The following is a 15528-nucleotide window of genomic DNA, read 5'->3' as shown; positions in this document are numbered from 1 at the left end:
AATGTACTATGTAACATGTTTTTGAAAACTAACATTTATAACAAAAATATATTAGGTTTCCTCAAATAAGAATAAGTAGATCTAGAAAAACATATAAAAAACACACAATGGATATATATATATATATATATGCTTATATTTGATTAAAAAATATATTATAAAATTAAAGTATATGTGGTTTTCAATATAGAACGTTATTTTGATTAGATTTAATTTACATATTAATAACAATAAAAAATTACATATGTATATAAGCTTTTAAATATGTAAATGTTTATTGCTATTGGTATGTAAATATAATGTGGTCAGATTAAAATGTAGATATACATATGTATAATTAAGTTTATTAAAACCTTATATAAATTTAATTTATTTTATATATTAATAACAAACAATCATATTTATATAATTTAACTGATAAAGTTATTTAGTGAAAAAGAAAACAGTTTTTTTTGGTAAACGGTCGGGGTATTACCCCACGTTTTATTAAAAGAGCAAAGAACAATTACACACGAATATGTCTCAGGCACAAATGACCAGCAGCATCCGCACGTAGGAGCCCATCAACAGATTCCGGGACCGTGTTAAAAACATGAAAGCCTAAAGGAAGAGAAAACGCATAAGTAGCTAACCCATCAACAAGATGATTTGCTTCCCTATACACGTGTCGAAAACGGACTATCCAGTCCCTCGTAATGAAGCCATGGCACAGACGTACCAGGAAGGACAGAGGATGAGAGTCTCCTATCCCTGTCGTAAGGTAACCAACCACCAGTTTCGAGTCCACCTCCACCTCCAACCGCGTAACCTTTGCCTCCCAAGCAAAACTCAACCCGTAGTAGACGCCCCAAAGTTCAGCCAACTGCGCCGAGCAACGTCCAATACGTACTGCAAAGCCACCACACCATACACCCACACTATTCCTCAACACCCCTCCTGCGGATGCCATACCTGGATTACCCCTTGATGCTCTGTCAGTATTAAGCTTAAACCACCCTTGATCAGGAACCACCCAGCCAATTTCTCGGACCACCCGTGTTGTCACCCCGGAGTGATTCACAGTAATCGACTGTGCCTTTGTCACATCCATTGTAAGCTTCTTTACAAAGGAGACCCGATCCCTGCAGACCAATTTCTCCCCAAAAACATCACAGCAACGCCATTTCCATCCCCACCAAACAGCCAGTGCAAACATTGTTGCCCAATCCCCGTCACAAGTACTTGTCCCCTTATCCAGGTTATGGTACATCCACTCCAGAAGAGACATTGTAGAAAACCCTCGTCGCTTACTTCGTGGTAAGATTCTGTTCCATAAGCCAGACATAGCAGGGCAATCACTGAGGTGACGGCGTAGTCTCTCCGTATTAGTCATTATAGCCTGATGTGCTACCAACCACAAAAAAAGCTTTACTCTTTCCGGCACCACAACTTGCCAAATCCGTTTGTAAAAACAGCCCATGTTCTGCCCCAACCTCTCCTCCTTTGTTAAGAAAGCATACGCAGAACCTACAGTAAAACAACCATCAGCGGTCTCACCCCATGATATTCTATCAGTAACCCCCGAGAAGCTATCCAAGACGCCAGTCACCAGCTCAAGCTTAGTATTGTCAGACACAAAAGGCGCTATACACGCAACATCCCATCCCCTACTATCATTCCACAGATCCCGAGCTGTCAAATCTTCAAGACCCGATGGTAACACACCCACTACATCCGTAATAAGTGACTCCCCTGACAACCACTTATCCTTCCAGAACCTGACTGTACGCCCATCTCCCACGACCCAACTCAAACCTTTGCTAACGACCTCCCTCAGTCCTAACCCCACACTTCGCCACGTAGACGACCAATTACTCTTGGCGGTCATCCAACCAGGGTCCTGCACACTCCCGACTTTGTACTTTCTCCTCACCACCTGTGCCCATAGACTAGAAGGATCTTGCAAAACTCTCCACCCCACCTTCGCTAGTAAAGCCTTATTCATCTCCTTCGCTACTCGAATCCCCAGACCCCCCTCATTCTTCGGACGACACACACGTTTCCAAGCAACCAAATGTTGTTTTCTTTTTTCTGCAGTACTACCCCAGAGAAAGTCTCTAGAAGCTCTATCCAACCTCTCCAAGGAAACAGTTAGATATTACATAAATCACGTGTCTCTCCTAAGTCCTACCTAATTGCTAAGATTAAAGTCACGAACTCCTTTATTCACGGGGTCTCTTTCACTATAAAAAGCAAGAAACCCCAAAACACTTGTAACACCACCCAACAATATCCACACTCTTCTTCTTCTTTGATCCATCACATTCTCTCTCTCTCTCTCTCTCTCTCTCTCTCTCTCTCTCTCTCTCTCTCTCTCTCTCTCTAGTCTTGTAGCACAATGGCGCAGAGGAAGATGATTGTGTTTCCGACCAAGAATGAAGTGTCAGAAGCAATGGCTGCGTACACTGCTAAGCTCTCCGCAAAGTTCATCAAGGAGAAAGGTCTTTTCACCGTTGTTCTCTCCGGCGGTGACCTCATCGATTGGCTCTGGTCTGTAAATCTCTCACTCTTCTCTGTTTTATTTTTCTTCTTTAAAGAAACACAAAGAATCCAATAATTAACAGTTTCAATTAATCAAATATTATAGCAAGTTGGTGCAACCTCCTTACATTGATTCGATTGAATGGTCAAAGTGGCACGTCTTTTGGGTCGACGAGAGGGTTTGTGCATGGGAAGATCCAGACAGCAACTACAAACTCGCCATGGATGGCTTTCTCTCCAAGGTTTCATCATCACTTAACCTGTCTTGTGTCTTGTTATAGATAACAATCTATTTTTGGTAATATATATAACATCTTAGGTTCCGATTCCGGATAAGAACATCTACGCAATCGACAAGCACTCGGCAGCTGATGGTAATGCCGAGCACTGCGCAGCGCTCTACGAGGATTGTCTGAAGAATCTTGTGAAGGAAAAGATCATCCCAATATCCAAAAAGACAGGGTACCCTGAGTTCGATCTACAACTTCTAGGGATGGGTCCTGATGGTCACATGGCGTCTCTCTTCCCAAACCATCCTCAGATCAATGAGAAGCAGAAATGGGTCACTCACATTACCGACTCTCCAAAACCACCACCAAAGAGAATCACATTCACTTTACCTGTCATCAACTCTGCTTTGTACAACCTTATGGCCATTTGTGACAAACCACAGGCCAAATCCGTGGCTGAGATCATGAAGCATAACAACTTCTCCTTACCTTCTGCTCATCTTAGTGCACAAGTCGAAAATGTTTGGTACCTTGACCAAGCAGCTGCCTCCGAGCTCTAGAGAGCTCAAACACATTAATAACGGTGTTTTTTTATTTTACTTTATTTTCAGTCTCTAAGTTGCGTATTGCACGTTTAATAACCGGCTAACGCATACTCCGTACCAAATGTGTTTCCTGTAGTTTTGTGTGAGTCACTAGCTATGACTATGGGTTATAATAATAACAATAATTGCTTATATTATGCCGAGGACAGACGAACAAAACAAATATACCCTTCAAAGTATGATGAGTAGGTGATAACGTATAACCAAACAAATACTTTTGATCTGGACCAATTACTATCATTCTTCCAATATTCCATGCATGTAGATTTTAAATCTTGAAACTTCTTAATTTAATTAAGGGATGGAACTTTAGCTCATTTCTGGTGTTGGTAAAAAAAAAACATTATGTGGATGCAAAATCACGAAGTTCATCTACAAACGAATGAACAATCATTTTTGTTTTAAATAGTTTCATAGCGAACTAACAATGACATAACAACAAAGTGTTCAAACTAGCTTTTCCGTTAGAGAAAAACCATAACCAAACTCCTTGTAATAGGAGTAATCGAAACACATATTAAACGTTAGAATAAATATTCTCAAAACAACCTTTAATAAACACTACATTTTAAACTATACTTATTATAGAAAATAATTAATATACCAAAATAGAAAACAAAATTAGGCTTTGTTTCTGTTTTCAGGTGAGATGGATTTGCTTAATGTTTTTCAACTATGAACCAAAAGAGAGAAAAAGTAGATTGAGAGTTTAAATATGGTTGTTGAACAATTAAGAAAAGAGAGCCCATTCTTCAAGAGACTGGTAGTTTCTGCTCAAGTATCTTCTGTCGTAGTCAATAAACTATATATTGCTTTAATTTTAAGTCTAAGATAGAGTTGTTCATTGTAGACTTGTAGTCACGTTCTTACGTGTTGGAGATAAATTTGTCCATTGAGCTAATTTTCAAAGAAACAAAATAAATATCAAAATAAGTGTATTCCTAATTTTCCTGCCTAAGAGTATATATATGATCTAGTTTTTGTCCAGTGTCGAACCATGTGAAAGCAAGCTATGCATGCATGGAATATTGGAGACACAATAATATTCTACTTGTAAACATTATTTAGTGGATCATCTGATTTACCTCCTAAAGGATACTAATTAATTTATCAAGGTGTGTACTAAATTAATATAGAAGACTACACTATCGTACTATTGAAATAATAAATTGTTTTCTTAAAGTAATCAAAGAAAGACGACATTCCAACGACGATTCTGGACAGCTAGCTTACATATTATGTAATTTGGTAGTTAGGTTTTTGTTTGAATTACTCTTGAAGAAAATTTTTGGTTTGTTTTGGTTTGAAAATACTCTTGAGGGCGCTTTTAAAAATCAAAACATGCACAGAAATATTTTTACTTGATTTGATTTCAAGAAATTTGTAGCCAAGTAGAAAAGTGCCGAAATCATAGGATGTATGCATTTTTAGGTTCTACATGGTTTAGTTTCATTGTACGGTACGCTAACGACGGAGTTATACCAAAAATGACAATGCATTTGTTTTATACGTTGTAGGCTTGTAGCACTATGGTTTATGTACATATTAATTTCAGAGACATATTTTATATCATCGATCAAGTTGGTGTTTTTAGACTATGATCAATATTTCTTTCCTCCTCGATGATCTATCTCTGTAGTGAGATATCAAATTAATAAGAGACCATGTTATATGTTTCGATGCGATCTAATTAACAAAAAAAAAAAACAAGTAAAACAAGGTAATAGAAAATACTCCTTTCAAAACAGCTCGTTTACTAATAGAAAACATGCATTAATACACGTAAGTAAAAATTAAACTAAAAATTAATACATGTTTATCCTAATTGTACACGTTCATCACCACATCGTCAAGAGTCAACACCACTTGTTCCTTCTTCTTTCTTTGGTCAACTCACCACTTGTTTTTTCTTCTTTAAATATCATATCTCATCTTTGATCAGATTCTCTTAACAGAGAACCATAATGGCATCTGTTTTGGGAGAAAAGGAGAGGAAGAAGATTGTGTTTCCCTCAAAGAATGAATTATCGGAGGCTATGGCCAAGTACACGGCCAATCTCTCGGCTAAGTTCTGCAAGGAGAGAGGCTATTTCACCCTTGTTCTTTCCGGTGGTGACCTCATCTCTTGGCTCAGGTTATATAAGAAAATCTTTTTCTTCTTTGTTATTATATATAGATTTACTAAATCTCTGAATCTTATGCATTTAATTTATAATCTGATCATATTTTACAAAGATTTAAAATCCAGTGTTAATTAATTAGTTAACTTAATTTTGCAGTGAACTGTTGAAACCAGTGTACCAAGAAAGCATCGAATGGTCAAAGTGGCACATTTTCTGGGTGGACGAGAGAGTTGTTCCATTGGACCATAAGGACAGCAACTACAAACTCGCCTTTGATGGGTTTCTCTCCAAGGTCCGTATCTTTCTTGTGATCACCTCAGACACAAGTTATATCAAACTATTTATTGATGCCTTGAGACAAATCTTGTATCAAACAAATATACCTAAATGTTAGTAAAAAAAAACAATTGTCATCAATTAAAATGATGATGCCATTTATTCTTGTGTAGGTCTCTCTTCTCAACTTCAATATGATTTTTTTTTAATAGACTGTTTTGTTAGATGATCTTGACGTACACAAATAATTCACTCTCTACGTATAGGTACCGATTCCAATTGCGAACATATATGCAATTGACCAAGACTGTGCAGCCCTGGGTGATGCCAAAGGCGCCGCATTACTCTACGAGGAATGCATCAAAAGACTAGTGAACCGAAACATCATCCGGACATACAAATCCTCTGGCTTCCCACAGTTCGACCTCCAGCTCCTAGGAATGGGCCCGGACGGTCACATGGCGTCTTTGTTCCCGGGGCACTATCAGATCAAGGAGAAAGCAAAGTTGGTAACTTACATCACCGATTCCCCAAAACCGCCACCGAAGAGAATCACCTTCACTTTACCTGTCATTAACTGCGCTTCCTACAACCTCATGGCCGTTTGTGATGAGGCTCAGGCCGATGCGGTCGCTGAGGTTTTCAAAGATAACCTTGACTTGCCTTCAGCTTGGCTCACAGCTGACGTAGAAGCCATATGGTTTCTTGACCAAGCTGCTGCCTCTAAGATCCCTAAAGGACATTGATCAGCTCTATGTTTTATTTGTATCGTATATCTAATAAAAGTTGTGTCTTTCGAATGCCTACTACTACATTAAAACTTAAAACTTTAACATGATTAGTTTAAAACCGAGTTTGGTCACTTGTCCTGTGCTACTTCACGAAGTCAAAGTTGCTCACTTTAACTATAAAGTCGCGACCTTTTTTAATTTGTTTTACAATGGCTACTTCTTCTTCTTGTTCCCTTCGCTCGATTCTATTCTCATCGCCCACCAACCTCCGTTCTAATTATTCTGCCCCCAAGAATCGTCTCACTTGCTCTTCTTCTTCTTATAGTGCGTCTCGTTTTGAATCCTTCTCTGTTTCATCGATCGGAACTGGATCTACTAGCCGGAGACTATCTCATACTCGGAGAAAGGTACTGGAGGTGAGAAGCATGGCTACGACGGCGGAGGAGAAGAAGAAAAGAGTTGAGATTTATGATCTCGAGGAGAATTTGGCGGTTGATTTGGCTAAATTCACAGCTGATCTCTCCGATAAGTTTTGTAAAGAGAGAGGCGCTTTCACTGTCGTTGTCTCTGGTGGCTCTCTCATCAAATCGCTCAGGTGTGTGTGTGTTCTTCTTCTTTCTTTCGATTTTAAACCATGATAATTTTTATGGCTTGTGAAGATTGGCTAGACTTGATTTGGGACTTAGGGATTTGTAAAGTCTTAATTTTTAGGGTTTAACATATGCGAATTTGACTTGTGAATGGGATTCAAAGTAACTAGGTTTTGTTTGATCTCAATCTCATGGGTACTACTCTAAACGTTCGATTAATGAACCTAATGTTTATCATCATTCATTATTGGTTTTGAAGAGGATGTATGACTGTTCTTGGTTTGTTTTGCAATCTGTGATTCTCTTAGTTTTCTGTTGAGTTCTTGTTCTATTCAATCCATGAAACTCACTCTTTAGCAGCTATGGCTGATCAAGGACATAGCTTTTTTCATATTTTGACTTACTTTCTTGATAAAGTTTTGTTTTTTCCAATGGAAATGCTTTGCTCAAACTTTGCAGGAAGTTAGTTGAATCTCCTTATGCTGATTCGATCGATTGGGCGAGGTGGCATTTCTTTTGGGTTGATGAGAGGGTTGTGCCAAAGGAACACGACGACAGCAACTACAAGCTAGCTTATGATGGTTTTCTATCCAAGGTATTTGGAACATTCTCTGTCCCCTTCATTGTTGGTCTCACATGTTCATTAAAGGTTTCTCGATACATCCTTATAAATCGCATAGTTATCTTCATTTCTTTTTTTATATTGAATTGCTATAGTGGTGGTTGAGACTCAGTGTGTATAGAGTGCACAATGAATCACATAACTCTTGATTCAAACGTTTTAAATGACTGAAACAAATGATTATAGTAACTTTTTCAGTGAACTGATGATAAGAGCTCTTCAGGTTCCAATTCCAGCTGGAAACGTATATGCAATCAACGAATCACTATCCGCCGAGGCTGCAGCTGATGATTACGAGACCTGTCTCAAACATTTGGTGAAGACCAATATACTCCGCGTATCTGAAACAACCGGCTTCCCCAAATTTGATCTCATGCTTCTCGGTATGGGACCTGATGGCCACGTAGCATCCTTATTCCCTGGACATGGTCTCTGCAACGAGAACAAGAAATGGGTAGTTTCAATCACCGACTCTCCAAAACCGCCGTCTGAAAGAATCACCTTCACATTCCCGGTGATCAACTCCTCTGCACATGTAGCTCTAGTCGTTTGCGGTTCTGGCAAAGCTGAAGCCGTGCAGGCAGCTCTGAAGAAGACTGGGACAGTACCACCTGCGGGTTCTGTTTCTGCTGAAGAGGAGCTGGTTTGGTTTCTTGATAAACCAGCCTCTTCCAAGCTCTAAGTCGTAATGTTTTCCATTTCATTTCACTTACCATATGTGACTACTCCTTCGGTTTGGTTTTTTGGATTGTTAGGTCGAGTGGTTTAATTCGCGGACTCTCTCCATTTAGGAAGAGGTTGTTGTAATAAAAGTGTACTTGACATTGGGAAATAATGAATCAAATCAATGGTTTGGGCCTTTGGGGTGTTTTGAGTCAAAATATATCAGAACCAACATTCTCTATCTAATGGTTGTTTTGAGACCGTTGAGTCATTTTGACTTTTAAAGTTGGTATATAGTGTAGCCGAGATATGAGTGTGTTAAAACTTAAAACAAGATAGATGTTGTGGACCTTGTGGTGAGTGAGTAAGATATTTATTTCCTAAATTGAAGCATGTATTACAACAATGGAATATGGGAAATATAAATGGTATGTGATTCATATGAGATTTTGATTGTTGATGAAAAAGACTTGTAGTTGGAAACATATATGGGGTATAGATCGACATATATACTAAGAAATTTAATTTAGTTTGACTACAATTAGTAAAAACCAAATCATCTTTAGATACATTATATTACTGTTGACTGTGAATATGATTAAAGAGGAAAGAAATAAATAAAGAAAAGTAAAAGGACTAAATGTGTTAATAAAAATTTGAGTATTTTTCTGAGCGTAGTAGTAGTGGTGGTGGTGGTAACGAACTTTGTATATAAAAAAGCCAAAGGAATAGGCTTTAAGGCTTCCAACATTGATTGAGAGTATATGACCTTCTTCTCTTTACTCTCCCCATTTTGACTTCCCCCCTCTCTTTCAGATTCTGGAGAGAGAGAACATAAAGAAAATAAAAATCCAAACTTTATAACAGAGAAGGAGGCGGAAGCTAGTTCTTCTTCTTCAACTACGCGGCTGACACGGAGGAGGAGAGGTCTTATGGTTTTCGCCGGAGTTTTTGGATCAAATCTGTTGCCGATTCGTACTGGGCATTTTCTGATCTTTGAACCTTTAAATTGAGGAAGAGGAAGACAGAGAGAGAGAGAGAGAGAGAGAGAGAGAGAGAGAGAGAGAGAAGGAGTCTAGGTTCGATGAAAGCTCTTAGAAGAATTCAAACGAAGTCTTCGTTTCCTATTCCTTCTTCTCCATCATCTCCGTGGACTCATTTGCGTTCTGCTTTCGTCCTTGTTACTTCTTCTTCTTCTCCTGCTTCTTGTTCTTGTTCTTCTTCTTCTTCTTCTTCTTCTGATCCGTGAGTCTCTCTCTCTATATATCTATCATTTTTAGTTCTTGAAAATTCGATTGGGAATGTGTTTCTTTGAATCCTGAGATTTTTGATAGTTCTTTCTCAGTGGTTTAGATGATATTTTTGATTGCTTGTTGATAGAGAAAATAATCTTATCTAGAATTTAGTACATTGCTTCTAAGTGTTTGTTGTCTTTATTACAGGATCAATGGTTGGATTTGTTTTTTAACTTTTGTCCTAATGAACCATTCAGTTATTTTCCACATATAGGATCTCAACACTATCTTGCTCCTTATCTATGTTTGTGAGGTTTTGAAAGTGTAGTGTTGTTCTATATATCATCATGTCTTTTTTTTTTTTATGTTCCATGGTTTATATTCTATCAGAACAAGCAGGGAGTTTTCTGAAACTATTTCATTTCCTGTTTTCTGTTCAGGCATCGACTCAAATCACCCTGGTCCAGAAGAAAACGAAAGAAACCTGTCACACTCCGCCGGTGGAAAAAACTTTTCACCCCTGAGGGTAGACTTCGGAATGGGGGAGTGGATCTGTTGAAGAAAGTCCGGAGTAGAGTGAGTCAAAGCTTTGACAGCATTGTGAAGTTTTTCAGTGATTTACAAATGTTTTTGGATTTATTCATTTTCTTATATCTTCTTGTAGGGCATTGATCCTAGCATTCGGTCAGAAGTGTGGCCGTTCCTTCTTGGAGTGTAAGTATATATATATATATATATTCAAACTCTATTAGTTGTAGCACTTGTGGTAGTTGATTTGTTTATGCTCTACTTGTGTTGCTTGTGATGTGTTGAAATCAAAGGACATTGTCTGGTTATAACGTGAAATTTGGGTGGCAAATATTGCACATTTTGACTGATTTGTTAAGAAAGCATCATCACTTATGTCACGACGACACACTTATATATACTCACAGAACCATTTGGTTCTTGCTTCATATCCCTTACCATTGTTTATTTTCTTCTCCACAAAACAGGTGTGATTTGAATAGTTCCGAAGAAGAGAGAGGTGCTACAAGAACTTGGAGAAGGTGAGAAATAGATGACTCATCGTTGGAAGATCTCTATATATCTTTTTTGTTCATCTGTAACTTGATTTTACTTAACCTTACTATAATTGCAGAAAAGTGTATGAGAGACTACGCAGGCAGTGCAAAAGACTTCAAAGACAAAACAGTGGGACGTTTAAGTTAAACAAGATCAATAAAACTACTCAAGACGGGCGTGATAGTTGTTGGTCACTGGCGCAAGACTCTGACAGTTCATGTTCTGATGACGATACTTGCAGCGACCACAAGTCTCTCTCTAGCGACAAAGACAACATAGAAGATAATGGTTACATGAGTGATGTCTCATGTAAGCTTGATAGAGACTACACTGGTTCGAGACAGCTGAATTCTGAGTCCTCAGACTCAGATTCTTCAGATGAGAATGATTCTGTTCAGCTCGTTCCTTCTTCTGAAGGGAAGGATGAAAATCATACTTCTTCATCCAGCATATTCATTTCTCGTACCAAAGAGGATTTTGTGACTTGGCAGCGTATCATCCGTCTCGACGCTCTTCGTGCTGATACAGAGTGGACTCCATATTCCTCATCCCAAGCTATGGTATCAGAGAATAGGGCACGGCGAGCTGCTGACGCAGTTGTCTTAAAGGATTACAATCATTTGGAACCTTCAAAAATATTTCACGCTGCACGTCTTGTTGCTGTCCTTGAAGCCTATGCTTTATATGACCCTGAAATTGGCTATTGCCAAGGAATGAGTGATCTCCTCTCCCCTATACTCTCTGTCATACCTGATGACTACGAGGCATTTTGGTGTTTCGTCGGGTTCATGAAGAAGGCTCGTCAGAATTTCAGACTTGATGAGGTTGGGATCACAAGGCAACTGAACATAGTCTCAAAGATTATCAAATCCAAAGACTCACAGCTCTACAAGCATCTTGAGAAAGTCAAAGCAGAAGACTGTTTCTTTGTTTATAGAATGGTTCTTGTGATGTTTAGAAGGGAGCTGACTCTGGACCAAACGCTGTATCTTTGGGAAGTGATTTGGGCAGACCAAGCTGCGATAAGAGCTGGGATGGGGAAGTCTTCTTGGAGCCGCCGGATAAAGCATAGAGCCCCTCCCACAGATGATTTGTTGCTATATGCCGTAGCAGCTTCAGTGCTGCAGAGGAGGAAACTCATAATAGAAAAGTACAGTAGCATGGAGGAGATTCTCCGGGAGTGCCACAATATGGTAGGGAAACTAGACGTGTGGAAGCTCTTAGACGATGCACATGACCTTATTGCTACCCTCCATACCAAGATTGAACACTCCATCCCATAATCCTTTACCCTGTGTACTGGCTTATCACTCCTTGGTGCTTGGGACGCAACTGTGATATATATACTTGTTCATGGCAAGTCGTCAGAGGATTTGATTTACCGCAATGGTGCTATCTAAATCCAGGTTTAACATATCAAGGCCAGAATCAATGTAGTCATGATTTGTGTGGTGTGTTGTGAAACTTCCAGAGGTGAGTTTCTCTGACTCCATTTTCAGTTTTGTATATGAAACAATTTTTTTTGTGCCGGGAAAGAGAATCTTCCGCCGGTAAAAGAATAAACCAACTCTCTCATTCTGTTCATTCTTATTCAAAAATTTATTAATTATATTGTTTTATTAAGACATATGTATATATGAGGTTTAGTTCCTCTTTTAACTGTCTACTCCTAATCTAACCACATCTAGTATACATTCCTCCGGCAATGAGTTACGGGTTTTGTCTGTAAAATCTCTTATGCCTTAATGAGCCGCAGTGAAGTTCATACACATAGGAGGTTTAACCTTAGCCAGAGCCAGCAAAGAAGAAGGCAGAATCCAGAGACCATCGCCACATATCAAACCTGATGCAACAGCCGGAACCATCACATCTGCCTTCTTACGGTTCACCTTATTCCAAACGTATACCACTAAGCTCCCAATACACATATCGATTGCGAACGACCCACCCACCAGGAACGGTACAGCCATTTCCATCGGGAGTGGGATCCATTTCCCTGGCCTCTCTGGCAAGAAGTCTCTTGCCAGGTTGGCAACAACCGCAAATGCAAAGAACCCGTAGCAAAGCTCAAGGCAATGGTCGGGGAGAGCCGAGAGACCTTGAACACCGAGGATTGCCATGTTTCTGTATATGATAGCATAAGGAGCTTTGTACTCACCGTCCGGGTTTCCAACGTCAAAGGCCTTGTAGAAGAGAAAGAAGGTAAGCGGCGCAACCACGCAGCCTATGGCTGTCCCGATAGCTTGCGCCACAAGCATCGAGCGTGGCGAGGTTTGCGTTAGATGTCCTGTCTTGAAATCGTGCATCAAGTCAGCGGAGACAGAGACGATTGATTTGATGAGACCACAAGCAACCATTCCAGCCACCACGCCGTCGTGTTTTCCAGCTAATGCTGCCATCACAAAGAGTGCCGCTTTACCGTAGTTGTAAGCCATGTTCATATCGGTTAAGCCAGCACCATAGGCGTTACAGAAGCTGAGAGATGGAGCTAGAAGGTAAGCTACGAGGACGAAGTACCATTTCAACTGAGGGAACATCAGAGGGATCGCAATGATGGAGACAATGGAGAAGAATAAGTATCCTGCACAAGCCATCCATAGTGGGATACTCTCCCGAACGAATACTTCATTCTCTCGTTTCAGGTTATCAGATTCTTTTGTACCATCTTCTGGAACTTCTACCACTGCAACTGCAATCAATCTTGGTTATATATACTTTTAACATTGAAACAAATACAAAACAGAGTTAGGTAGGATTTTTCCACAGTTAAACTTACATGTGTTGACGCTGTTGGTTTTTGAGAGTCTAGAGTGAAGGCTTCTCACAGTGAAGAAAAGTATCTTGAGAAAGTTATAAAGCCCATCTCCTAATATCAATGCAATGCATATAAACACCTAATAACAACACAACACAAAACAAAACTTATCACATCTTTTTGCTACCACAGCGCACAAAGTATATAAAAACTAGTATGAAAAAATCAGACCTTATAGCCATTTAAGCTCTTCATGCTACTCTCTGGCAATGTTGCAGGGAACCATTCACCTTTAAGCTGGGCTATGAGAGGCCACATTATTCCCCACGAAAGGATCGCTCCAAAGAGCAACGATAGATTCACCAAATGAGAACAGATCATCCCAGCTCCAACATATGTCATACTGAAGTCAAAGAAGAATCTGTATCCCCCAAAGAGATTAAGTGTCTTCAATCAAACTTGTTTAAACCAAAGTCTCAAAAAGGTTATAACAAAAACAGAGGAAACTCACGATTTTTTCCAAGCATGTAAACCAAATGTAGGGAACTGAGAGAATCCACATCCGTCACCACCTGAATAGAACCATCCAAAGAATGCCCAAAAGAAACTCAATCCAAACGAATTAATAAACCCACGAATCTGTTTCCTGTATCAAAAACGACTAAGACATCAATATACATATCCAATCCAATCCATGAACAAGTAAAGAAAAATCCAAACATACTTGGCTGTCTTGTCTCCTTTGTTAGTGTGAAATCCATTTATAAGAACAGCTGTTGCTGTTCCACTCGGATACGTTAGCTTGTAGTCTATAATCATCACCTGTGTTATTCACATCATTTCATCCTCCGTAATCAATCACACCATTGAAATCAAAATTTTACTCTGTTTCATAATTTTCTAAAAATCATTACCTTACGAAGAGGGACTAATACAACAAGTCCAATGAAGCTAGTAACAAAAAGGAATGAGGTCATCCATCCAACACCAGGCTCTTTTATACCACGAGGATTGTTTCCTTCGGTGTTTACTCCCGTTAGCTCGTACGTTCGTCTATTTAAACCAAGCAGGTACGATGCAAACCCACCTGTGACATATGGAAACTTAGTCCAATATGTGAAAACTCGTATTGTGTGTGTGAATTATATATAACCTGCAAGGGAGATGCTGTAACATGCAACGGCACAAGTCTGAGCGATAGTGTTCTCTTGACGTGTGAAAGGAGTAGTAACGATTCCTGCTTTTTGGAGAACTTTGGTCCAAGATTTGAGAAAGACAAAAGCCAAGAGAGCTGATGAGATGTTGAGATTCGGGACGAGTCCTGTCGTTAGGTTCAGCTTCAGACAGATCACGCTGTAGACAATCCCTATCAACAAACTCGCGACGATGGATCGAACCGTGATCTGTTTCCTCCATGGCGGTGGCTTTCTTGAATCTAGCGATACGTCTTCTTGAAATTGACTCTGTTCTCTCTCAACCCTCTCGTTCTCCATTGAAGAAATTAACACGAATCTGAATTACCTAAATCTGATTATTGGTAGCTTCTTTTACAAGGAAACAAGGTTTTGATCCGGCGATTGGTGGAAAAATATGCGAATCTCGTCGGGAATCGAATGATTCGTAGAGTCAAGATCGAAGAAGGAAGAAGGAAGAAGAAGAAGAGAGGATCGCATATTAGTGATGTTGGATTGAGAAATTTTTATAGAAGAGAAATGAATGAAGAGAGAGAGAGAGAGAGAGAGAGAAAGTGTACTGCAAAGAAGTACAAATTAGGGTTTCTATATTTATTATGGAAGTACAGATTTTGTAATTCAGATTCAAAGTTTTCTTAAAAAACAAAACCAAATACTATGAAAGGAACACGCGTTTTGCAGTTAAAAGACAGAGCGGGAGATACATACAAGGTTGTTGGTCTGAAAACTCACTAACCCTGCATTTTTTATATAGAAATTTTATGTAAAAAAAGAAAAGAATAAAAGAATAAGAAGAGATGGTGGTAGTACAACAAATCTTGTAAAAGTTGGTTTTAGTTTTGTTATATAAAAATAGGGAAAAAAATTGGAGTCCCTTGAAAGTGTCGCCAAGTGTTGTCACAAAGAGCACTGACTTTTTT

At 39.2% G+C, this 15528-nt stretch overlaps 5 protein-coding genes across 7 annotated transcripts; 4 read left to right on the top strand and 1 right to left on the bottom strand.

Annotated features, from left to right (window-relative positions):
• Positions 1–2172: 2172 nt before the first annotated feature.
• On the top strand, positions 2173–3487 carry LOC104736465 (putative 6-phosphogluconolactonase 5). The gene is made up of 3 exons (XM_010456450.3): positions 2173–2529; positions 2627–2762; positions 2840–3487. The coding sequence occupies exons 1-3, from the start codon at positions 2378–2380 to the stop codon at positions 3308–3310; spliced, it is 759 nt and encodes a 252-aa protein (XP_010454752.1). The 5' UTR covers positions 2173–2377; the 3' UTR covers positions 3311–3487.
• Positions 3488–5295: 1808 nt separating this feature from the next.
• Positions 5296–6616, top strand: LOC104736464 (putative 6-phosphogluconolactonase 4). The gene is made up of 3 exons (XM_010456449.3): positions 5296–5489; positions 5635–5770; positions 6021–6616. The coding sequence occupies exons 1-3, from the start codon at positions 5320–5322 to the stop codon at positions 6498–6500; spliced, it is 786 nt and encodes a 261-aa protein (XP_010454751.1). The 5' UTR covers positions 5296–5319; the 3' UTR covers positions 6501–6616.
• A 39-nt stretch (positions 6617–6655) lies between these two features.
• Positions 6656–8556, top strand: LOC104736462 (6-phosphogluconolactonase 3, chloroplastic-like). The gene is made up of 3 exons (XM_010456448.2): positions 6656–7080; positions 7535–7670; positions 7921–8556. Exons 1-3 carry the CDS (start codon positions 6695–6697, stop codon positions 8377–8379), a joined length of 981 nt encoding a protein of 326 aa, XP_010454750.1. The 5' UTR covers positions 6656–6694; the 3' UTR covers positions 8380–8556.
• Positions 8557–9047: 491 nt separating this feature from the next.
• On the top strand, positions 9048–12287 carry LOC104736460 (rab GTPase-activating protein 22-like). Its single transcript, XM_010456444.2, has 5 exons — positions 9048–9605; positions 10036–10171; positions 10260–10309; positions 10591–10644; positions 10737–12287. Exons 1-5 carry the CDS (start codon positions 9445–9447, stop codon positions 11941–11943), a joined length of 1608 nt encoding a protein of 535 aa, XP_010454746.2. The 5' UTR covers positions 9048–9444; the 3' UTR covers positions 11944–12287.
• LOC104736461 (metal-nicotianamine transporter YSL2) lies at positions 12248–15428 on the bottom strand. 3 transcript variants are annotated; one of them, XM_010456445.3, is made up of 7 exons: positions 14569–15428; positions 14330–14502; positions 14140–14237; positions 13927–14061; positions 13647–13836; positions 13437–13554; positions 12248–13349 (listed from the first exon to the last, which is right to left on the bottom strand). In XM_010456445.3, the coding sequence occupies exons 1-7, from the start codon at positions 14906–14908 to the stop codon at positions 12403–12405; spliced, it is 2001 nt and encodes a 666-aa protein (XP_010454747.1). In that variant the 5' UTR covers positions 14909–15428; the 3' UTR covers positions 12248–12402. The 3 variants fall into 3 exon arrangements, with proteins under 3 accessions (XP_010454747.1, XP_010454748.1, XP_010454749.1); XM_010456446.3 differs by having other exon boundaries at positions 12248–13343; positions 14569–15360; XM_010456447.2 differs by having other exon boundaries at positions 14330–14468; positions 14569–15171.
• Between the last annotated feature and the right edge of the window lie 100 nt (positions 15429–15528).

Source organism: Camelina sativa, chromosome 13 (genome assembly GCF_030686135.1).
Source record: "Camelina sativa cultivar CO46 ecotype springtype chromosome 13, ASM3068613v1".
NCBI lineage: Eukaryota > Viridiplantae > Streptophyta > Magnoliopsida > Brassicales > Brassicaceae > Camelina > Camelina sativa.
Note: the sequence above shows the minus strand (reverse complement) of the source record. Positions and strands in the feature narration are given on the sequence as shown.